Source organism: Erigeron canadensis, chromosome 2 (genome assembly GCF_010389155.1).
Source record: "Erigeron canadensis isolate Cc75 chromosome 2, C_canadensis_v1, whole genome shotgun sequence".
NCBI classification, from domain to species: domain Eukaryota; kingdom Viridiplantae; phylum Streptophyta; class Magnoliopsida; order Asterales; family Asteraceae; genus Erigeron; species Erigeron canadensis.
In genome coordinates, this window is record NC_057762.1 from 9,066,479 (window position 1) to 9,092,847 (window position 26,369).

General features: G+C 33.2%; 2 protein-coding genes across 2 annotated transcripts; both read right to left on the reverse strand.

The window, feature by feature from the left end:
• Positions 1–543: 543 nt before the first annotated feature.
• On the reverse strand, positions 544–14,931 carry LOC122587664 (leucine-rich repeat receptor protein kinase EMS1-like). The gene is made up of 3 exons (XM_043759832.1): positions 14,911–14,931; positions 6,611–7,582; positions 544–1,521 (listed from the first exon to the last, which is right to left on the reverse strand). The coding sequence occupies exons 1-3, from the start codon at positions 14,929–14,931 to the stop codon at positions 544–546; spliced, it is 1,971 nt and encodes a 656-aa protein (XP_043615767.1).
• A 9,726-nt stretch (positions 14,932–24,657) lies between these two features.
• LOC122587665 (putative receptor-like protein kinase At5g39000) lies at positions 24,658–25,972 on the reverse strand. The gene is made up of 2 exons (XM_043759833.1): positions 25,034–25,972; positions 24,658–24,765 (listed from the first exon to the last, which is right to left on the reverse strand). The coding sequence occupies exons 1-2, from the start codon at positions 25,970–25,972 to the stop codon at positions 24,658–24,660; spliced, it is 1,047 nt and encodes a 348-aa protein (XP_043615768.1).
• Between the last annotated feature and the right edge of the window lie 397 nt (positions 25,973–26,369).

Sequence of the window (26,369 nt, forward strand, 5' to 3'; positions counted from 1 at the left end):
TTTCGGAGTACAAGAAATTGAAAGAACCTTGATTCTGGAAGAGATCGCCACTTATGTGGACACGAGTGTACGTATGAAAAATTTCTTGCGGATATCATCTCAGTTCTCTCTCCATTACCTCGAAACGAAAGGACCTGTTTATACAATACAAATCAAATCTACTCATTATATATGCATACGTGCGATTATAAATTATCTGTCAAAATAATCTATTTATCAATCCCCCGGTATACTTTTTACTGAAAGATTCACTCATTCAAAAGAATTGAGAATTGTCATGAACCGAATTAGTATAGTGAGGTTATGAAAGTAAGATCGTCTTAATTCCTGATTTATGAGTAATTATTCAACAGCAAAAGAAACTAATAACTACGTACCTTCTCGTGTTGAAGGAGGATTCCATTAGAGAAAATGTTGTAAAGATCCTCTTTCTTTATGGTAGAGTAACTTTCAGGTGACATCGACAGTTGGATTATACTTTGGTAGTCTTTAGGTAATCTTGGCTCCCACATTTCATGATCCACCTGCACAACAGTTAAACAATTACTCGTAATTAGTAATCACATATTTCAATGCATATATACACATATATGGATGCAGGAAACTTACTTGGAATTCCAATGCTTGAGTAAGTTGTTCAATCACTTGACTTGCTGTTGGTCGGTTTTCTCTCTCGGGATCTAAGCATTGAAAGGCTATTCTAGAATATACAGCCAACGATCCTGGCACAATTTGCTCCTTTATACACTCAAGTACGATCTCATCTAGCGTCCCTTTCTCACTGAAGTGTTGATTGACTAACTCAAGTAGAGACGACCGACACTCCCCCTCGTCATCATATTCAATTGACAATCTACCACACAAGACCTCTAGTAAAACCACACCAAGCGAGTACATATCCGATTCTTTGGTTAAGAAAGTCCTACGCTGATATACCGGGTCAATGTAACCTCTCGTGCCTACAACTTCATCGATGACATAGTCCCTTTGCTGATTTTTTGGAATCCTTAAGGATGAACCAAAATTTGAAATTTTTGCTTTCCAGTCGTCATTTAATAGAATGCTACCACTCTTTATGTCCCTATGTATCAAAATCTCTAAAGTTCCGATGCCTTTTTGGAGGAAGTCTATCCCTCTTGCAACATCAATGCATATGTTGAGCCTTTTCGTCCAACTAAGATCACTGCTGCCCAAGTGGCGATCCAGACTTGATTTAGACGCGTACTCATAGACGATGACCATCTCACTCGGTTCTTTACAATAGCCTACAAGGACAATTACATTCTCATGTTTATACTTTGAAAGAACCATACATTCGGCTGCAAATTCCTTTGCTCCTTTAGCGTTCTTCCAATTCCGCCGCTTCGCAGCAATGGTTTTGTGCTCATTAGCGTGAGTAAGCTCTCCTCTGTATACCTCCCCAAAACCTCCTTTTCCTATCTGCATAGAGAACTTCTTTGTGGCTAGTAATATCTCGTCAAACGGAATTCGTAAAGTGCCTTCCTTTTTTTTCCGTGGTTTCTGAAATACTCAAATTAGTATGTTACTTTATTCGTAAATACATCAAACTGCCTTTGAATTGAGTTAACCAGTGAAAACCAGAACCAGGTTTTACGAGAAAAACCTCGACTTTTTTGCAAAATTATATTTAAAAATCTTCATTTTTACAGATTCAAAATATCTTCAAATTGATCTTTAAGTGAAAATTTTAGGAGATTGTGTAGTTCAACTGGGTTAACTTGTGAGAGGCAGTACACTAAAACTAACCAAGCAATGTGTGTGGAAGTGAAATAAAAAAAACATACAATTTAATATTTGATTGACGATTAAAATAATACGAAAACATATACAAAGTCTGAAGAATAATTTTACTTTGATAGGACAGTGTTGCACGTAAGTTTAATTTAATCATTTCCATAAATTATGAAACAAAAATAAAAATATATCGGGGTACTAATAAATTAAGCAAAACCCTCGGACTATGTATTATGCTTTTACTGTTAAAAAATATATATATGTTGCATATTATTTTCGACGAACATTCAGTCGATATGTAGCATCAGAAAAACCTCATTATACATATAATGGTGAAGCCTTACACGTACCATGAATAACGAAATGTTGACCATGGGTCATTACAAATTAGCGTATCAATCATTAATAAGAACACATTTATTATGTCGAATATTCCTATGAAAAATAGCATTTCATATTAATTACGTTAATCATTTATTTTTTACCATATTTACCCTTCTAATATTACCTTTAAATTATCCTTCCTTTCATGACTATTAATTATATTTTTAATTTCTTCTAAATTACTCTTTCATCACAACTAATTTGTCACATTTTCTATTCATCTCTATGTATAGAAAAAATGCCTTTTGGGTGTAAAATGTTAATTACTGTTAATCTTAGTTTCGGTGTAAAGTAAAAAAAATTTGAACAACATCATGTAAAAAAGCTTTAATGAAAGAGTAAAATATTTAATAAAAATACTCGTGAAAGGAGAAAAACTTTAGCAGAGAATAAAAGGTAAATATAATAAAGAATAAGAGATTAATGTAATTAATATGAGCTACTAGTTATCATAAAATTATTTAACATAAAAGTTACATAAGTCATATATTAAAATAAAAAAAAGGTGGGGCCATCCAGTGACGGATCTAGGATTTGAAGTTAGGAGGGTCGTTGAAAACGAACTTGATGGTTCTTTGAGACATAAAAGAACTGATCGGGTCGGAGTTATAACGGTTTCATTTTAAACATTAAGATTAAAATCAAAGGTCATATTTTTAAAAATAAATTTAAATCTTGACCATTGATTTTTTAGTATCTTTTTATCTTTTGTTACACTTAATTAGTTTATTAAGAGACAATATGGTTGAGGTTAAAGTTATCATTAGAATAATTATTAGTTAAATTAATAATTATAAATTTCAAGATTTTATAGAAAATATAAACATTAATTTAAATGTTTTTAAGTTATTGGAGACTTGATGAATCAAACATAATTTTTAATTAAAATAAAAAAGATGATTTAGAGAACTTATGAAAAATTTATTAGAATCAAAATGGTTATGATTGAAAATTTAAAAGGATAATGGATAATATATAAATAAAATTGATATATTATTGTGATGATATAATTGTAAGAGAGATAAAAAAAAATGATGTAGGTAAGTTAATATTACTATATATTATTTAGTTTAGTTATAGTTATTATTAGTTATTTTTAATCTAATTTATGGTGTTAAAATAATACATTGGTTTTTCTTTCAAGTTTAAATTTATAATTTTAAAAAATATTGCGTTAGAAATATTAAAACTATGTTAACAAAAAATATAATATTATAAGTAATGTATTGAAATTGAAAATATGGTTAAATATAAAATATTAAATTTATACATATATTAAATAATTTTATAACTGGATATTTATATTAATTAAATATAAAACATACTATTGTATTTTATAGATTAAATTTTTTATAACTTGATTAATTACATCAATTGAATTATTAATTCATTTTTAGTTTATAAATAAATTAATAAAAACTTTGATAAAAAGATGAAACTACCTATTTGTTAATAAGGAAATTATATATATATTTTTAATTTCAAGAATTTATATAATAATATAATTTTATGTCTATTTATTGTATATTTTTTTCAAAGTCGGTATTTAAAAATTTTATAATCATGTTAAAAATAACATATACTTTTAATGTTTTTAATTACTTATGGTTTGTCAAATATATTTTAACATTATATATTAGTTAATTAATTCATATAAATTTTCAAAAAATTTATTAGTGAGTCTAAGGTAATAGAAAACCTTGTTAACCATGGTACTATACTACACCTTTAATAATTCAGGGTAGTAAAACACCTAGTCAACTAAGTTGAGGGTACTAAAATGCATTTCAGCCTTTATTTTATATGTTATAATGATGAAACTAGCTAATTAACCCGGATTCAACCCGGACCGCTTAATTAAAAAGTTAAAACAAAAAAAATATAGAAATATGTATGTAATTTGTTGTCGATAGATTATAATTTGATATTGAGATGACAACATACTTGTAAATATGAACATTAATATATAAAACCGATTAAGGTGATGAAAAAGTAAAAGAACTACGATAAATCAATGGTAAATATGAATTTGAATATAAAGAGTTAAGATAAATCCGATCATTTTTCATATCAACTAAAAAAAATATTAAGGTTAGACTAATAATATGAAAAAAAAGAGATGACATAAGGCCTAATAAAAAATATATTAAAATAAAAAAAAATGATTATGAAATCATATATGTTTAAAAATTAGTTTATAAAAAAAATGTTGGCATGCCACATAGGAAAAAACTTCTAGAAATAATTTTATTTTATTTATATAAGAGATAACGGATGGACATACATAAAAATGAATATTTGTGCATAGCGTCGTGTTTTATTTCATTTTAGATATCTAATAGTGCATTATGTATCGTTTTTATATAAGAAATCAATAATATGAGTGATGAGAGAACAAAAGAAAATTAGTCTAAATAAAAAAAATTAACAATAAAGAAAAAGAAATTAATGTAATTAAAAATTTTCAATTTTATCCATAGTCTTAAATTTATAATCAATTAAAAACAACTATTTAATTAATGACCTTAACTAATATATATTCCTAACTGACGGCTCACTTCTTATGTTATTTGTTTTACATTATTAAGTAGGCAATATATGCACGATGATTTTTATGATTCACAGTGATTTATAATATACCTATTGTTTTATTTGTTTTATCTTAATACTTGTTTTATTTTACTTAAAACCTAATTAAGTAACTAACTCATATATATATATACATATATATATAGTTATCGTAGTTCTCGACAATTAATTGGTTCTCACAATAACTCAACTCTCTCTATGAATATATATTTGATACTTCTGAAAGGTGTTCTATTTGCTCGTAGTTCCCGTTTGATAGGGATAAAGGGACTTGAACCCTCATGATTTTTGAAATTGACTGGATTTTCCTCTTACTATAAATTTCATTTATATATATATAGAGAGAGTTGAGTTACTGTGAGAACCAATTAATTATCAAGAACTACGATAACTAATTAAGTCCATTAGATTAAAAAGATCAATGGTTAACAAAAATCAATGGCATTTTTAAAAATAAATTAATTATTAAACAATAAAACCTACTAAAAGGGTATAATGGGTATCTAAAATTATATTATAACAAACCAATTTAAACGGAAGCCACGAAAATAATGGATCTTAGTTTCTTTTATGGCCGTCGACATTTATCTCTTTACCAAATTAATTTTTGGTACAAACACTTTATTTTTACTATTTGTGAGAAATTTTCATTTGCTTAATTTTATTTCATTAATGTTTGTCAATGACCACATTACTGAACACAATAAAAGATACCGAAAATCAAATAAGATATTAACATATATTTTTAAAATATACATAAGTGTGTATATATAATTTTCTAAATTTACACATAACACATGTATGTATTTAATTTTTAAAGTGTAAACATGTGTATTGTTAATTTTTTAGGTGTTCACAAGTATAATAAAAAAAAATCATGATTTCATCAAGTTCACATGTGACGATTTTATTATATTTTTAAGGTGTACACAAGTGTAACAAAAAGTCATTTTCATCATGTTCACATGTGACGATTTTATTATATTTTCGAGGTGGACACATATGTATATTTGATTTATGCGTGTAAACATTTTTATTTATCTTTTTAGAAATTTATTTTTCACATATGATGTAACATTTTTCTATAAAGATTATGATCTACTTATAGAAATATAACATGTTAAAAGTTTGTAACATAATGTCAATAGTGATACTAATATGATATTAATATAACAATAAAAAGAATATACATTTAAAAAACTTAATAGTGATTGTTTTTGACAAATGAAATGCATTAAAAAATGATTTATGGTGCGCAATCAAATTTCATGAAATGGGTGGTTACAAATTCTAGTGAGAAATTCACGCTGCCCTTTATTTCATTTGATAATTAATGTATTTGACTTTATAAAAAGACCATGATATCCCTATTTATTTTAATTATATATCAGTTCTTGACAATTTTTAAGTTCTAATGTATATATATATATATATACGGGTTGGATAAATTGAATTCAGCTAATTAACTTGAGTCCAAAAAGGGTCCATATAACTTACACATGTGTAAGTCGTGTTAGCGATGGTCACCATCGCCGAAAAATCATGGTGGTGGTCGGAGATGATGGTAGTAGTGGTAGGAGGTGGTTGGAATTTCAGAAAACGGAAGAAAATAAATGTACTCAAATTGGACTCAAAATAAGCTGTACTAATTTTATCTTTTCCATATATATATATATATATACATTATGAGTTTTGCTAAACAAAGCCCTAAGGGCTTTCGTTAAGGTGCATTAAATAGTTGTACACTTACCATAAAAATCAGGGGTGAGTTTTTGATATGGAAACGTACAATCTTTTTATGCACGTTAAGTTAAGTCCTAAGTACTTCATTTAGCATTTTCCATATATTATATATATATAGTTCATATATATATTTACTTACTTGGAAAGATAATGCCTTCTGAAGTTTCTCAATAATGTCTTTCCCATTTGGACGGTTGGCTTGAGATCCATCCAAACAATTATATGCAACTTCTGAAAATGTGTCTAGTGAATGTTGATTTAAATATTCTTCCTTAAACAACACAGGATCAACCAGTTTTTTTATTGTTCCGTCTTCGAAGCGTTGTCGTGCAATGGCTGGGAGCCCTTTCCTATTTTCATTGATGAAACTATGATGATAGGCCAACTTACCACACATGATCTCAAATAGAACTACGCCCAAAGAGTAAATGTCTGATGATTTTCTCAACGTACCTGTACTCTCATATTCGGGATCAATATAATAAGGAGTGCCTGCAAGTCTTTTAGTTTGGATGGTGTTCGCTTGTTGATCTGTAGCGTGGGATCTGGAGAGCCCAAAGTCAGCAATCTTTGCATCCCAATTTTGGTTCAACAGAATGTTGGCACTTTTTATATCTCTGTGTACTATCCCCCGTTCAGTATGAAGGTAATGCAATCCGCGTGCTATACCAATGCAGATTTTGATCCGTTGTTCCCAGTTAAGACTAAAAATCAAACTATCGTGATTTTGCAAAAAATCTTCAAGGCTTCTATTAGAAGCAAGCTCGTATACAAGGATCAGCTCTTGACCTTCATCACAAAAGCCAAGAAGAGAGACGATGTTGGGATGATCACAATTACAAAGCATCTTAATTTCTGCATAAAAACTTTCTTCACCAAGCTTGTCTTCTCTAACCATTATGCGTTTTATTGCTACGGTGATGCATTCCTTTTGAAGTTCACTTTCATTCTTCCCTTCTGTTAATCGTAAATTGCCTTTATCAAATTGAGCAAGCTTCGCTTTGTAGACCGTACCAAATCCACCGGAGGCAATCTCATATTCTTTAGCAAAATTTTCCGTGGCCGCCACAATAGCCGAAAGTGGGATCTTTATGTGTTGTAAGTTTCCACCCTGCAATAGTGTACGTGTTGTCAGTTTCTAATTTACTGTATGGTGTTCTAACATATATATAATCTTATTTTAATTCAATGAACTGAGATCTTAAAACAATCAATTGAGTCAATTCTATTTATTTTCTTAAAATACATTGTCTCACAAACATATGATTTAATCAAATGTTAACTACAATTACTGTCGCGTTAATGCGTGTAAAAATAATGTATCTTTCATAACCAGAATTTTATCTTAAATTTCATGATAAATGACATTAATAACTGGTCGTTAATAAGCTACCAGTGGCTCTCTAACAAATCCCCAAAACACCGCATGGACTGGACAAGATGGATGTATTTTAATTTTTAGCTCTTCATTTCCCTGTTGTTATTTTTCAATTTCCGTTCTTGTATCGTTACTTCCTCTACCTCTAGCTTCTCGCTAGATTTCTCGTTTATTAATATATTTTTGAATGTTAAAAAAAAAAAGTAATGATCAATCTTTTTTATTGGAATTACATAATTAAATAACACTCCAATATTAAATTCCATCCAAATCAATAGGAAAACAACTGGCCAATCTATTACTATTTCATTTTTCTTTGTTTTTAAGATAATATTCAGAAATAAAATAAAGTCATCATTTGGCACAACAGCAAATAATCTCGTTTGAATTTAATGTGTTAATAAATAACATAAAGATGTGCTTAATAAGAAAGTAAAACTATGTAACAAAATTTCTTATAAAGATTAGAAAGAGAAAATGTGTGAGACAAATATTATTAGACATATTTTGTTAGTATATATATATGATTACTAAATCAAAACTCGTCCGTTAGACAATATATATGATTACTAGATCAAAACTCGTCCGTTAGACGGTAATATAATAATAAATAGAAGTAAATAATAACTTATATACATTATTTGAATATAATGAATTAATTAGAATATAATATAAAAATGATAATATTTTTTTAATCAATTGATTAAATAGTGAAAATCCTTAGAAAAAAAATATTAAGTATTCAAGTATTAGTTTTCATTTATTGTACACAAAACTTTAAATATGAAATGTAATTTTAAAAATAGATAATTGAAGTCTTTTACTATTACACTAACCATTAAATAAACATTAATATCTATATGAAAGGTTAAACAACCTAATATCTGTTAGGTTCAGTTTTGCTGAAAACTGGAGCCTCTTCAGTTGGAACTGGAAACCAGTAGAATTGTCCAGAAATATAGAAGTCCAGTTGCAATATACAGTTACATACGCAACTGATGACTTCCTTCAGTTGAAGATCTGAAGAACACACCTGAAGATATTCCAGTTGAAGTCGAAGACATCAAATGGAAGAAGGAGAATGACAATGGCAGCGAAGCCCAGTTGACTTTCTATCAGATCAATGGACTGGAGACCATCAGTGTAAATGCAATTACAAAGCTTTACACTGATTACGATGATAACCTTTTACTTTACATCCTTTTTACCCGGATATTAACCTTGTTTGTGGATAAAAGTACATAGATGTAAAGTGCTTGATAAAGTAACCTTTTATCTTACTTTAAGCATACATAAGAATTAAATAATAATTCTTTGTATGTTGTCAACCATATTTGTACGTCGAAGTTGGGATCCCAATGCCCAACCTTCGACTATAAATAGAGGTCCCTGCACAACCAAGAATACATCTTTGCATATCTTACTTTGCAATATTCTTGGTGACTTGTGCAATATTCTCTCAATCGCAAAAAGGAACATTTCACAACTTTAAGTGTTTTGATTATTAAGGAGAATTTCCAAGTTTAGATCAATTGTATTTCATAGGTTGTTAGGATATTTACATTCATGTATTGTTTTGGTTCCGCAACAACCTTGTATTTTATTTAAAGTCAATAAATAAAATACACTTGAAAATTACATATTGTCTCACCAATTTACTTTACAAGTTCTTTACATTATTGCATTTTATTTACTTATTTGTTCTTGTCACCTAAATAAGTAATCTTCCAGTTAACCTGGTACACTGTTCACTACGACTGGTCACGTCCAGATTTAGTGAACGTGTTGCAAAGTATCTCACCATCGATATAGAGGTGTCTTTAGTACTCATCTATAAATAGTTGGGACTTACAAGTGGTATCAGAGCAGAAGGCTAACATACTTGCCTAGATCTGCTTAGATGTCTACTGAAGGTGAGAATGGTTCTGGTCCTCAAAATGAAACTAATCCTAATGTCACTCCTATTAATACTAATCTTCCCCCTCCTCCTCCAGCCCATAACCATGTCCATGTACATTAGTCTAACACTCCTATTCCCAAATTCGATGGTAACAACGAGACTTTTGGTATATGGAAGGCCAGAATGCTTTTGCATTTTGGTGGGATAGAGAGGTATATGTTGAAAATCCTTAAGGATGGTCCATATATACCCATGTCCAGTGGGGTAAGTCCTCTTCTTGACCCAACTGGGAGAAGAGGTACTAGGCAAAAAGCTGAAGACCATTGGACTGATGAGGATCACATACTGGTTGACCTTGATACCAGACTAAAAAACATGATCCTTAGTGCTATCCTTGAAGAGCTAATTCCAATACTTGTGTTGTTTCCCAGTGCCAAGGCTATGTGGGATGAATTAGTTCTCCAGTATGAAGGAGGAAATGACACCATTGCCACCCGTAAAGTTGCACTGAACAAGAAGTATGAATCCTTCTTTGCCTTGCCAAATGAAAGCCTAATTGGTACATATACCAGATTTAGTAGTTTGATTAATCAACTGAGAGGCTTGGGCGTTAAGAAGGATAAAGACATTCTTCTTGAAAAATTCTGTGATATTCTTCCATCCAAATGGGCACACATGGTTTTTGTCCTAAGACAAAGAAAAACCTTACACAGTCACACTCTTGCATCTCTCTATGGAGCCTTCAGATTCATTGAAGATAATAATGCAACAAGATTGGTGGCTGAGCAAGATGCCTTGAACCATGCTCAGAGTTCCAAGGTCGCCAGCTTAACTGGGCAACCTTGTGCTGCTTTATTGTCTACTGAGAGTGTCTAGTCACACTCTATGAAGGAGATGTTAAACAACTTTTTGAACTCTGGCCTGACCACTGAACTCAGTGATGATTGTAATGAAAATGACGATGATGATCTGGTTGCCATGATTGCTAAAACCTTCAATAGTTTCAAGCACAAATCTTATAGATTTAATGGTTCCACCAATGCTTCCAGCTCCAACTCTCTAGAAAGGCCATTTTATGAAGGAATGCAGATCTAGTCAAATGAACAACCAAACTGGTCCTTCTGTCCCTAATTTTGTTAAATCTGAAGTTTATAAGGCAAAATACAAAAAGCTTAAGGCCCAGGTTGCCCTCATGTCACTTGAACAAGAAAAAGAAAAGAATAAGTGCATGATGGCTCAAACTAAAGGAAAATGGGAACTCTCTGATGGCTCATCTGATGATGATGAAGAGATAAGGGATGTATGTTTTATGGCTCTAGAAGATCAACAACACATGGTGAAAGATGATGTCGTTTCTAGAAGATAGGTAGATATTATCTTGAAAAAGGTGAGAGATTATGATTGTGAAATTGAAACTGGACATAGTTGAGTCACTCAACGATGATTTATTGTTTGTTGAAACTGTTAGAACTGATTGTGAAAGATATTTGGAAACAGTTCTAACTGAGCTAAATAATTTGAAACCACAGTTGAATGACTTGCAAAGTGTCTAGTTGGCTCTCAAAGAGTCAGTTTTGAAAATTGAGGATTTGGAAACTGATAACCAAAAATTAAAATTTGATCTGAAAAAGGAACACATGGTTATCAAATCATGGGTAAAGGCATCTGGTAAAAATTATGACGCTTTTTCAAAAACCATTAATGCCCAGAAAACTGCTTGGAAATCTGGTGACCTCCAGATGGCAACAGTCATACCAACCATCCATGAATTGCCTTAATCTGTTAGAATAGAGACCCCTTATGATCCCTCTAACAATATCAAGACTGAATCTGATGAGACCACCCCTGTTGAGGTTAAAACTGGAGCTAAAAAGGCTAAAGCTCCAGTTAAAAAGGAAACTGGTGATGAACCTTTGCCTCAAAAGTCCAAGGAGCCCAAGAATCCTAAGATAAACTGTCGCTAAACGCAAGTCCAAGGGTCAACAGCTTGATGAAAACAATTTTCTATTTAAACTGGTGAGTCAACTCCAACTTTTATCAAGGCAGGTTCAAAGTTGTACTGCCAGAATCAAAAATTTGGAAGGAGCCTCAACTTCTTCAGTTGAAAATCAAATTGTTAAAACCCCTCCTTTGAAAAAAAAACAATCCACTCAAAAAGGAGGCAAATCTGGAAAGAAAAAGGAGGAAGTGCCCATCAAACCAATCGTTTTTACTCCTGGAACTGGAGCTGGTGAAAAATCTCCAGATTCAGCCTCCAGTTCAACCCCTAAAGAATCAACTGAGACTTCTCAGGTGAAGTCCAGTGAACCTATCAAAAAAAGATGGGTTCACAAAAATAACTAATGATTTATGTGGGTGTGCAGGGCGATCGTAAAAAGAATATCTAGTATTTGGACAACGCAGCTGGCCGGACTATGACCGGATGTAATCCTCTGCTGGAAGAGTTCACTGTCCAAGATGGACCGGCAGTGACATTTGGTAACGATGGAAGTGGGAAAACTGAAGGATATGGTATTGTGAACAATTGTCAGATCCAATTCACTAAAGTTGCATTTGTTAATGGTTTGAAATATAACCTGATAAGTGTTAGCCAACTTTTTGATGATGGATATAAGGTACTATTTGACATTGCTCAAGGTAAGGTGGTAATGATTGCTCTAAGAAAGGGAAATGTGTATGTAATGGACATGGAACCAGCTCTAAAAGAGCATTGCTTCTATGTCAAAGCTGATGAGGACACCAACTGGTTATGGCACAAGAGATTATCCCATCTTAATTTCAAAAATATCAATAAGTTGTCTAGAAAACAACTGGCAGATGAGATACCTCCAATTTCCTTCAAAAAGGAAAAGGCATGTCCAAGGTGTGAGATGGGTAAGCAGAAAAGGGCCAGTTTCAAAACAAAGCAGAATTTTAGCATCACAGAACCTCTTCACATGCTTCATATGGATCTATTTGGTCCAGTGAATGTTCAAACTAAAGCTGGTAAAAGATACATTTTAGTTGTAGTTGATGAATACACCAGATTTTGTTGGGTGGTATTCCTCAGGTCAAAGAGTGATGCTCCTGCTGAAATCATCTCCCTCATGAAGAAAAATGAACTCAAATATACTCGAAAAGTGTGTCAGTTGCGAAGTGACAATGGTACAGAATTTCAAAATAAGGAACTTGAGACATTTTGCACTGACATTGGCATCTCTCAGAACTTTTCTTCAGCTCGATCACCAGAGAAAAATGGTATTGTAGAAAGGAAGAATCGTACTTGAATTGAAGCCGCCAAAAGTATGTTATCTGAATCAGGTCTCTCAACCAGTTTTTGGGTTGAAGCTATGACAACTACATGCCATACCCAAAATTGGTCAGTTTATGTCAAGAGACATAGGAAGACTGCCTATGAAGTCCTCAGGAATCGTAAACCAAATATTGGATATTTCCATGTATTTGGTTGTCCAGTTTATATTTTAAATGATTTCAGTCAGCTAGGGAAATTTGATGCAAAGGCTGATGAGGGTGTTTTTGTAGGATATTCAGATATTAGAAAGGCCTACAGAGTTTATAATAATTGACTCCAAAAGGTCCATGAGTCAATTCATGTCACATTCGATGAAACAAATGAAGCAATAAATAAAAGACCAATCCTTGATTTATCTCCAGTTGTTCCAGTTGATTTTGGTGTATCTGATCAAGTTCATCAATCAGTTGTTACACCAAAAGATGTTTCCAGTCAAAAAATTTGGAACCAGTTACAAAGAAGAAAGACTCCAATGACACTCTATTCTATCCCTCCATTAGTTTTAATTTACCACATAAACTGGTGATTGGATCAGATGTACGTGCCACACCAACGTCAGAACCAGGTCAAACCTCTCCAGTTCTTCAAGAAATGCCTTTGTTTGAAGAAACTCATAATGACAACGACAATCTTGTTGACTCTGATGAGGAAGTTGAAGTAGTTTGGACTGATCCTCTTCCAGTTAACCCAACTGGTGAGGGTCGTCAGCTTACTTGCACTGATGTTGTGTTATATCAACCTAGTCAATACACTAAATGGACAACAACACATCTAGTTGACCAGATCATTGGAGATACAAGTAGTGGGGTTCAGACTAGAAGAGCCACAAGTGAAAAATGCTTGAACATCACCTTCTTATCACTGATTGAACCGAAGAAGATTGACGAGGCTTTGGCAGATCCAAGCTGGGTAGAAGCCATGCAAGAAGAGCTTTGCCAGTTCGAAAGGAACAATATGTGGGAACTTGTTCCTTGTCCTCCTGGGTTGAAGAAAGAACCCATTAGAACGAGGTGGGTCTACCGAAACAAGATGGATGAAGATGGCAATGTTGTTAGGAACAAAACCAGATTGGTTGCCAAGGATTACTGTCAAGCCAATGGTGTTGATTTTGATGAAACTTTTGCTCCAGTTGCAAGACTTGAAGCCATTAGAATATTTTTGGCTTATGCAGCCCATCTGTAATTTAAAGTCTTCCAGATGGATGTCAAAAGTGCGTTCTTGAATGGAACTTTGGAAGAAGAAGTGTATGTTAAACAGACTCCAGACTTCATTAATGAGAAGCATCCTCACTGGGCATATAGACTGAACAAAGCTTTGTATGGTCTACGTCAAGCCCCTAGAGCCTGGTATGACACTTTAACTAAATATCTTCTCAAAAATGGTTTTCAAAGAGGTGCAATAGATAATACCTTGAAAGAAAAAGATAATATCTTATTGGTACAAATTTATGTTGATGACATTATATTTGGATCAACTGATGATGCAATGTGTAAAAAGTTTTCAAAAATCATGTCAACTGAGTATGAAATGAGTCTAGTGGGTAAATTAACATTTTTCTTGCGTCTTCAAATTAAACAAACCAAAGATGGTTTTTTCATTAACCAAGAGAAATATGTCAGAGATTTGTTTAGAAAATACAAATATGATTCAATCCCTTCCAAAACTACACCAATTGCAGCACCATTGAATTTGGACTCTGACCCAAATGGTAAACCAGTGGACTAAAAAGAATATCGTGGAATGGTTGGTTAACTGATGTATTTAACTGTCAGTCGACCTGATATAATATTTGCAACATGTCTATGTGCCAGATTTCAGGCTAACCCAAAAGAATCACATTTGCACGTTGTTAAGCGCTTTTTCAGGTACCTGAAAAGGTGCCCTAGCCATGGTCTTTGGTATCCCAAAGGCTTAGGGTTAGATCTAATGGGTTATTCAGATTCAGATCATGCAAGTTGTAAGATTGATAGAAAATCAACAACTGGAGGTTGTCATTTCCTTGGAGGAAAACTGGTGAGTTGGACTAGTAAGAAGCAGACGTCAGTCTCAATGTCAACTGCTGAGGCATTGTACATTTCTGGGGCCATTTGTTGTGCCTAGATTCTTTGGATCAAAAACCAGTTATTAGATTATGGTCAAAAATATACAAGGACCCCAATCTTTTGTGACAACACCAGTGCTATTGCTATATCTCACAACCCAGTGATGCACTCGAAGACAAAACATATTGATATCAGGTATCACTTTATAAGAGATCATGTAATGAAAGGAGATACTGTAATACATTTCATCCCCACTGATAAACAACTGGCTGATGTTATTACAAAACCTCTTGATAAAAAGACCGTTAAACATCTCATCAGCGAATTGGGAATGCTAAATCCTTAAAACTGGAGACTTTATTATGAACGCGTTAGTGACACTGATGAAGCTCTCCAGTTGAGGAGGTCCAGATGATCTTTGCTCGCCAGGCTATCGAACGCCTTTGTGATACTATCCTGGCACTAATTGATATCTGGATCATCATTCTATGGGGGAAAAGACTCAAAACTATTTTCTGACTAAAATTCATTTTTGTTTGAAAAATGACACTGGAGAGCCTCTAAATTGAAACTGGCACTAGATGTTCTCCAGTGTACATGTTTGGTCTTATCTCAAACTGGTGGTCAACCAGATTCTCATAACGGTAATAATACTTGGTCAATATTTGTGACACATGATGGTACTCGAGTGTTTTAATCCACTCACAACTGTCACATGACGTGTCAAAACCATTTTGATAAAAAAGATGCACTTTTTATGGGGATTGTTGAAGATAGTGGGCGCATGGGAATACCAGCCATCATAGCATTAAATACTTGATAAGTTGGTATTAAATGTTTTTGAATTTCAAGTTTTCTAAAAATCAAAATATCAAACGATTTCGAAAATTTGGGGACTAAAATATGTTTTTGTATTTAGTTGGAATATTTTATTTTCTATAAATACCCCCCACTTAATATTTTCTCATTTACTTCTCTTCACATTCCCTTCATTTACTTCCAATCATCAAAATCGCTTCCTTTCTCTCTCTTCTCAATAAATCAAGAACCCTAATTCCAAAACACTCAATTTCAGTTTTCAATCGATCACAAATGGCTCCTAAAACTTCCTCTTCTCATAGTCGAGATGTTAATTTACTCACTATCAAATACAATCTATCTAACAATGTTAAACATGCCATGGGTGCCCTTTGAACTCAAAATTGATTAAATTGAATCCAAACAACCCCATGGCCAGTTTAAAAGGGCAACAGGCCGCCGATACCCTCATTGGGAGAATCTAATCCTTTCTTCGTGATTCTCCCATCGGCGAGACCTTCTCTTTGAACCCACACAAGTTGTATCATGATTACTTGTGTGAGTTCTGGTACACCGCCCAAATCTCTGATGACAACTCATCCATCTCTTTCACCTTAAAGGATGGGTCTGTCAGGTGTACCATCACAACTGAAACGTTGAGGGACGCCCTACACCTTGATATGTCGTATTTTATGCCCATTTCTCATAGCTTAAGTAGTCGATTATCGATGTTTAAGATTCGTTTTCGTATACATTTGGTGCGTTTATGGTATTTGTTAGTGTTTCAGGTTGATAACAGGTACCTAAGCGATAACCTGAAGAAAACGAAGTTTCTGGAGTAAAACAAGTGCTTACGGACGTTTTACGAGCCAAGAGAGTGTAGATTAAAAGAAAGTCAAAGAAGTCAATGTTGGTCAACACAAACTGCGGCGCAGTTTGGTTATGCATCGCAGTAATTCTTGTCGAGGTTAAAACTGCTTCGCAGTTACCCGAAACTGCGACGCAGTTAGACCATATACGCCAAAAGGCCAGTCAAGGAAGTCAAAGTCAACAGAAGTCAAAAGTGCATAACTGCGACGCAGTTTGGCGCCGAACCTGTTGAATTTGGGCAGCGTATAAATAGCTTGCAAAAACATTCTTGAAACCCTACCTTCACTTTCCAGACGATTTTTAAGTGCTTTTTAAGGGTTTTTCTTGTATTCAACCATTTGGAAGGATCTTAAGCTCGATTGGAATCATTTCGTTAATCGTTTTCAATTCCTTGTATTCGGTAACGATGAATTCTTCTATTTTGATTTGTTCTTTCATATTTAATATGATTGGCTAATCGCCTTTTCATCCATCTTGATGGAGTAAAACAATATGTAAGGATTACGCAATATTTTATAATTCGAAGTGATTTGATTTAACGTTGTGTCGTGATCTTAATCTATTAATTCTTTGTCATTTAATTATTTTTTGCGGATAATTTGTATTCAAGCTTAGTGGCAACTAGGGTTGGGTAGAAGTTATTTTGATTGCTTGGTTAGGAGCAGTTGGTTCTATGACGGGTATGGTAGAAGGTAACTAATAATTAATAAGAGTTAACGAGTTGATGGTTGGGTACAATCAACAGACACAATTGTTATCTGAAATGACCAAAACCATTGTTGAACTAGAGAAGTTATAAAAAGGCGTCTCGGGGTACCGGTCTTAATAATGAAACTAGTTTATACAAGAGAGTCAAATAAGTTGTAAACTTGATGGGTACAGGGTTGGAGATTAATTTGAGTCTCGGTCATTTAATCACTAATTGAATTTGAACTTCATCAAATGTGCAATCTTAACATGTTGTCGAGCGAAATCAAGATGGGTGAACTTTAAATTCTTGTTTTAAACAACAAACTCTTCTTCGATTAATCCTAAGGGATTACTAACCACTTTTATTAACTACTTGCAAAGTGGCAATTCGACCACAAAACCCCCCATTTTTACTTGAATCACTTAATTGTACAATTGTTTATAAAAGTCCTTGTGAACGATCTCAGCTTACCAGTTTTTACTATACTGCATGCGATCAGGTACACTGCCTGTGAGTGTGTAGTAGTCAGTCTTTTGGTAATTCGTGTTTATAAATTTTATTACTAGATTTCACACATCAAGTTTTTGGCGCCGCTGCCAGGGACTTAAATTAAGTAGTTGTTAGTTTTGTGATTCGATCCTTCCTTGCATTCATTTGTGAGGAAGTTGTTTGTTTGTAATAAATAGATTTTATTTTTGTTTTAGTTTTGTTTTGTTAGTTTCTGGTGCGGTTAACGGTATTTCTTGTGGTACGTGTGCAGGTACTTTGTAGTTGATGAACCCAAGAGCCTCTGGTAGACCCTTGCTTAGTCCTCAATCTAATCCAGGGAAAGCCAGAAGATGCTTACTTAGATCAAACAACACGGAGCCCTCAAACACCGACAAAATAGATTCAGGTACCGAAAACCGTGACCACCCGGATGTAGACTTGGATCAACATTATTCAAAGAAAGGTTCAACGTCCGAGGTTCACTTAAGTTCTAAATTCTCCGAAGGTAGTGGTTTGTTCAAAACTGGTGACATCTCAGAGAAAGAAGATAATCAGGATAAAATTCATCAACCGGATTCAACAGAAATTCCTCGAGCAAATCTTCAAGTAACTCAACCAATTAGAGTAAAGAGAATGGGTGATCAAGAACCGGTAAACCCCAACAACCGTCTTTACGGTGACCGTAGGAGAAATGTACCCACTAATAGGGGTAATCCTATTCGCCTTCCAACCACCGGAGTCAACTTTTCTCTTAGAGGAAGTCATTTGAAAAGTGTGGAGGAAGAGAAGTTTGATGGGGTGACTAACAATGAACTTTATGGCCATCTAGAGAGGTTTGAGAAAATTTGTAGGTTTTACCACTATGGCGCGAACCAAGATGATAATGTGAAGCTTGAGCTTTTTCCACTCACTTTATGTGGAGGAGCTAAGGCGTGGCTCAAAGAACAACCAGATGATTTGTATACCACTTGGGATGAGCTTCATGTTGGGTTTATTGATGAGTTCTATTCTATAAGGACTCAAAGACAGTTGGAAAACAAGATCCGGTCATTCACTCAAGATCCAGGGGAAGATGTAATAGATGCTTGGAAATGGTATAAGGAGATGATCAGGAATTGTCCAGGAAATAATCTGAACACAGAAGCAGTGGTTGAAATCTTCTATGACGGTTTGCTCAAGAGAACTCGAAGGAAATTAGCCAGGGTATTTGGGGTAGTTTGAACAATGTGACCCCGACTGAGGGTTACAAAATCCTAGATGATATGGCTAAGGAGTTTTCGGATCGTGAAGAACTTGTAAGTAAGAGAACTGGTAGTAAGAGTGTGGCAAAGCTAGAGAGTAGTGAAGAATCAAGTTTGGTTGCTGAAGTCAAAGCCCTCACAAAGCAGATGAACGAGAGGTTTGACAACCAAGATGTGAGATTCAAAAGCATTGAAAGGGATGTTAAGGTAATTGCTGATGGGTGTGACTACTCTGGAGACATGCATTATTCAGAGGATTGCCCGGATAAACTGGCTCAAGAAGTCAACTATGTCCAGAATCAGCAAGGGAACTTTAATCAGAATCCCGGTTATCAAAATCGGTCATCAGGTACTTCTTTTCCTTCATCTAACTTTAATTCTAATAATTCTGGTTTTAGTGGAAGCAGGTTTAGCAGGTTCAACAACCAGCAGAATGCGAATGCTGAATTTAGAGATATCATGAAGGATTTGGTAGGTGCTCAGAAAGCTACCAATGAGAAGATGGCCTCTCAATGGGATGCTATGACTACCAGATTGGATGGTTTGGCTAATAAGCTTGAGCAGAGCTCGAAGAGTACTCAAGCAACATTTCAGGATATTGAGACGAAACTTGAAAGGCTAGGAACTTCAAACAGGCAGCCCGGTACCTTACCGAGCAATACTCAGCAGAATCCTAAGCCTCAGCAGAACAGCCAAGGATCTGGAACCAAATACTACCATCCGAATGCTAGGAATGAACAAGTAAACGCAATCACAACAAGAGCAGGTAAAACTTATGACTCTGCAAATTCTTTACCTAAGGTTGTTACTCCTCTTGTGCAGGTTGAAGATGAAGGAACTGTTGATGAATAGATCGAGACGGAGCCGAGCCCGGCCGTGAAGACTCCGGCTGTTCCGTCTACCAATGTTGAGAAACCTACTGTTGAGACACCTCCGGTGAAGCCCTACCAACCGAAGGTGCCGTTTCCTCAACGGTTGAAGAGGGGGAAGATCAAGGAAAACTTCAAGAAGTTTGTTGATTTAATTCAAAATGTTAACATTACTGTCCCGTTAGTTGATCTTCTTGCAGGTATGCCCAACTATGCAAAGTTTCTCAAGGATCTCATTTCGGATAGGAAGAAGCTAGAAGAAGGTAAAACGACGGTGATGAGTGCCGAGGTTTCTATTATAATAAATAACGAGATACCCCCTAAGTTGGAAGATCCAGGGAGTTTTCTTATTTCTTGTTCTTTTGGAATTAAATTGTATAAGGCACTGGCCGATTTTGGAGCGAGCATTAATTTAATGCCTTATTCGGTTTATAAGAAATTGTCCCTAGGTGAATTGACCCCGACCCACATGAGCATTAGGCTTGCGGATAGATCATTCCAATATCCCATGGGGATAGTGGAAAATTTGTAGGTGGGTCATATGATTTTCTTGGTAGATTTTGTTATATTAGAAATGGAGGCGGACGTCAATGTACCTCTCATCCTAGGCCGCCCAATCCTTATGACCGCGGATGCTATCATCCGGGTTAAGGCCAAGGAAATTTCATTAGGTGTCGGTGATGACCGAGTTGTGTTTAATGTTGATAGAGCTCTTAAACATCCTTACTCATGTGATGCATCTTGTTTTAGGATAGATGTTGTTGAAGAATAGGATGCTTTGGAAAAAGAGCTCATGGATTACTTGGATATAGAGGATGGGCAAGCTTTGTTAGCTTGTAATGAAGAAGAAAAGGAGATGGTTGAGGAGATGATGCAAGAAATCATGGCATTAAGTGTTGATGAAACTCCATCGGATGATGAATCTTTTGAAGAGATCAAGGTTGATAGAAGCAAACGGGTGCTTACTTCGGTTGAGAGCCCTCCTACCGATTTGGAGCTCAAACCACTTCCGGATCATTTGGAGTATGCATGCTTAGAAGGTACATCTTTCCTCTCTGTTGTCATTTCATCTTCCTTGATGGAGGATGAAAAATCTAGACTTATTACTGTCTTGAGGGCCCATAAAAGGGCATTTGCATGGAAAATTCATATTACAGACAATACAAATATATATAATTCATAGTAATGATAGATATATCAAAACATGTGATACAATTACGGATTTCTTTTTATAATCACATAAAATAATACATAGACTATATTAATAAAGAAAAATAATAATAACCATATGTATTTAATATATAACTTTAATAAAAAAGTAGTTAATCAAACAATCTAAAAGCCTTCATTAAATCTAAACCTATGTCTAAAGTATTACCGCATGATTTTATATTTTTATCCAATGTGATATCCTCATACTTTTTCACAATATTGTATCTTATAAATATATATAAAAATATTTCACACTATGTGGGTTGAACGGACCCATATCCTGGCTACCCCTACCTATGACCATCCCTGGTTTTTTTTCTTGTCCATTGGGATTGATAGAATGATGACGAAAGGAAAACTATTCCCCATCGCATGATCAAACAGTGTAAGATCATTACAAATAATATTCACATTTTTTATTGAAGTGAGGAAATTATAAATTTTTGTCACGTTGTTATGTGTGTAAATATGTATTAAATTAAAAATATGTAAAAATTTATCCACACTAAAAAGTGTGAAGTTTTAAAATTCACAATTTTGGGTGTGGACTTTTATATTTAATTTGTCACACCACTTTTGTCCACACTAAATATTATTATAGTTAGTGTCGAAAAAAGTGTCGTGACAAATTAAATATGAAAGTCCATAAAATTGTAGATTTTTAAAAGTTCACAGTTTTTGGTGAGTATAAAGTTTTACTTCAATATATTTTACACACATGAAATGCGACATACTTTTATAAGTTGTTCACGATAACCAAAACTGTGGATAACTATAATATTATTTTTGGTGAATTGATATCATTTTTATTGTCGGATATTAGTTGTTTTATTTTTTTTGTTTCTACTATATTTATACAATCTTATATATATACTTATGATAATAAAGTTCATTTCTATAGAGTGTTAGAAATCGATAACTATTACACTAACTTATTTTCAAACTTTGATCATATTAGACCGTCCAATACGAGGCCACTTATAGGCGTTTTAGAGCCCAAACACCTCGGAACGCCGACCACAACACCCTGCTAGGCATTTCTGGTTGAAAAATAGAAAAGTGCGGAAGGGTAACCGTGGACCAAAATTTACTTTTTTTCCCCAATACTATCCAGAGATGATCGAGAGAGAAAAAAGGTGGGGTTAAAAGTGGGTTTTTTATTTCTTTTCATGCAAATATATATGTATATATCTGTGTATATATAGTTATGAATTGTATATATATGTATGTATGTATATGTATGTATATATGGTTATGAATTGTATATATATGTATGTAGAGAAAAGGGAATTGAATATAAGGTTGTCTGACACCTAAGCTTTGGCGTGGAACCCCTCACATACTAATATTTTTTTATTTATTGTTTAATGAATAAATGTCTGTACCCTATGATTTTTATGGTTTAAAAAATTAATATGTGAATGTCCGACATTTAAGCTTAGGTACCTAACAGTCTTATATTCACATCTCCATATATGTATGTATATGTATGATGAAGAAGATAACCAGACTTGTACATATAGCCCTTTGAATTTTGAATTATTTTTATTTTTTTTTTACCTTTTTCTCTTATAATTTGTTTAATATTTCCATATCAATCTCTAAATTTTGTTATTTATTTTAACAATTTAATCATTAAGATTTAATACAACTTAATTGTTTAATATAGCCATAAAAATATGTCTTTTATAAATTTTTTAAAATAATAATTTTATGTCTTTTTTTTATCATATGTAATGTATTTTAACTTATTCTTTTAAAAATTTTTATATTCTTTTTTTGTTTTGCAACGGATTTTATTGTTTTTTATTATGTTTTTTCTAGGAATTATACTTATATATGGTATTTTTATGTATTTTAAATTTAGTTGGTATATAATTAGACAATCATTGTTTTTGCCATGTGTCAGAAGACCCACAACACACTAGAGTTGCCTCATCCCTTCCTTTTTGCAAGATGTCTTCCATGATGACATGACGTCGCAGAAGAGCCTCCTCACAGGAAATGCTTTTTAGTTTACTCATATCAATGAACCAACTCAATCAAATCTTTAATTAAAAACTAATTTCTCTCTCTTCCACCTATAGAATCGAATCTAACTAAAAATTCAATCACATACACAATCCAACTTAAACTATTTTCCAATTATATTAATACAATTTATAAATTTTTATATCATATTAAAATAATTATTTTACTATAAATAAATAAAGAATATTCACAATAATCTTATAGATACAAATTAACAAAAGTAAAATACAAACTAAATTAGTAAAATATTAGAAACTACATTTTTATAAAATAGCTCTGTTTTTAATAAAATTTATATCGAAACTTCGTAAAAGAATAAGAAAAGATACGATGATTTTATGTTTATATAAAAAGTTATAAGATTTAAGTTATTAATGAAAGACTAACTAAGGTGAAACCATATATAATAAACAATATAGAAAATACCATCTAGTGAAAACTTGCCCATGTGGCAAGACACAAGCAACAATTCCGGATTGAAATGAGAACCACATCGTGCGGATGATTTTTGGCGTTTTATAGTTTAATGAATTTTAGAATACTCGATCTGTTTTTCGGTTCGCCGATAAGGGTGGTCTTCTATTTTAATGAGAGATAGTGCCCGCGCGTTGCGGCGGTGAGATGATGGGGGTGATAGATCAAGTCATAAAGTATGGTAGCTAAATGCCTTAACCGTACGAGCTCTGCCATCGGATTTAAAAATTCGTCGAAAATATATCGAATGACATCTCTAATGAAAGAGCATGAAATTTTAATAACACCCATACAACTTTTATAATTTATCGATATACGGTATTTAAGATAAAATATTTCGAATGAATTAGAGAAATAAAATGATTCATGGAGGAGATAAAAAAAATTAGTGAATGTTGAGATTTGAGCAGAGAAAAAATTGAATGTTGAGATTTAAGGTTATTATAGGTATATTAGGTAGAGATATATAAATTAGTGAATAAAGAAGGTATATTAGGTACTTCAATTACTTAATTGAGATTTAAAAAAAAGACAAAATGTTTTATAAAATATTATTAGATTATTAGATATACTAAAAAATAACTTTTTTAATAACTTATCCATTAATCACATTTTTTTTGTTTTTTTAAGTTAATTTATGTTTACAATTTTGACTTTAATTTATACTTTTTTGTTTTTCATCACAAATTTATATTTTTTAATCAATAATTTCAATATAATAAATCAAAAATAATATTTAATATATATCCAATACAATAATAACTAATATATATATATATATATCCTATCTTATGGATACAAAATTAGTTAAAAATAATTATAATTTAATGTTATAAATATATTAAGATTTTAAAAATAATTGTACTATTATCATTTTTTGAAATTTTTAAAAATAATTTTCATGACATATATAACAAAGACAAAACATGTAAATCAATTACCTCTAAGCTCCTATATGATGGATCTTCAACTTCAACGACAGCAATTGAGGGTACTTTTGATATCAACTGAAACAATAGAAATAAGATATAACTATATAAATAATGGAAAATCAAATATGTTGTTGAAAGCATATAATTTGCTAATCAATCTTCTTGAATTTTGAAACGCGATGAATAAATAATGAATCCCTTGAATGTGAGGTCAACAAGAAGGATTAAATGATGTTAATATCATGTATAAGCTAACTTATAAATAAATAAATAATAGGTCATCATCACAAATTAAAATCTTAAAAGGACATAGAACAAAAACATAATCTAGATTCTTGCTTACCGGCGGCTTTTCATGTTCCTGTTGAAGTTCCAAAGCTTTGTTAAGTATTCTGACAATCCCATGTGCATTTGGTCGTTGCAATGGGTCTTCATTCAAGCAATGATATGCTATTTCGGAGAAGTAATCGAAGGATTGTTGGTCCATTTGTGCTCGAAGATCTGGATCAATCAAATCATTTAATTTTCTATTTTCATAATGGGACTTGGCCTTCGTACGAAAAGGTTCCAATCCCGTGGGATCACTGGCTACCCTCCCGCACAGGATTTCAAATAAAACTACGCCCAAGCTGTACACATCAGATGTATGGCTCACCATTCCAGTCTTTAGGCCTAGTGGATCCACATACCCTGGTGTACCCCACCGACGCTGTCCAGAAGAATGAGCACGATGCCTTTCGGCTACTGAAACATTCACGGATCTTTCAAAACTGGATAACTTAGGCACCCAGTTTTCATCTAAGAAAATTATACCGCTTTTGATGTCCATATGTATGATGCTAAAATCGTGTTTCTCATCGTAATGAATGTAACTCAAAGCACACGCAATACCGACACTTATTTTTAATCTTTGAGTCCATGTGATATTGGTCTTGTCACGGACACGTTCTGCTAGACTTCCGTGCAAGTCATGCTTGTTTATGACGATGTACTCACCTTCCTCCTCACAATACCCAATATTCGATACAATATTTTCATGTTTGAGACTAGACAGCAGCGTAACTTCCTTCCAGAACTGAACTTCTCTCTGCCCAAATGTACGATCTAACCTCCGTGCAGTGATAGTAACCAACTCACCACCAACCAAGAGTCGTCCTTTGTAAGCATTACCGAACGCATGGCGTTCGATAAAATTTTCATCAGCAAAGTTGTTGGTGGCCACTACTATCTCCGCAAGAGGGAATTGTAACTGAGCAAACGGTTTCACGGAAGACGACGACATAATTTATTTTTTCTGTGGAAGCGGAAATGTGGGTTTAATTACTATCTATTGTGATGATATTAATTGATTAGTGATGATGTGTTGTGCACATGTTTCCAATTATTAAGCATTTAAGCTTCCTTCCTTCCTTCCTTCCTATCTATTTAATTATCTTATTTTTTTTAATCAAAAGAGTTATCTTATTTTTTCTAATCAAAAGAGTTGACCCATAAGTAAATTATTGAGAAATTGTCACAAATCGTCCCTGTGGTTTTCTCGATTAGCATTTTCGTTCCTGTGCTTTTTTTTTCATTAGGTATCCCTCTACTTTTCATTTTCATTGCAAAACGTCCCTGACACTAAAAGTCGTCAAAAAAAGGCCGTTAAGCCTATCACGTGCGACACACGTGAGGGTAAA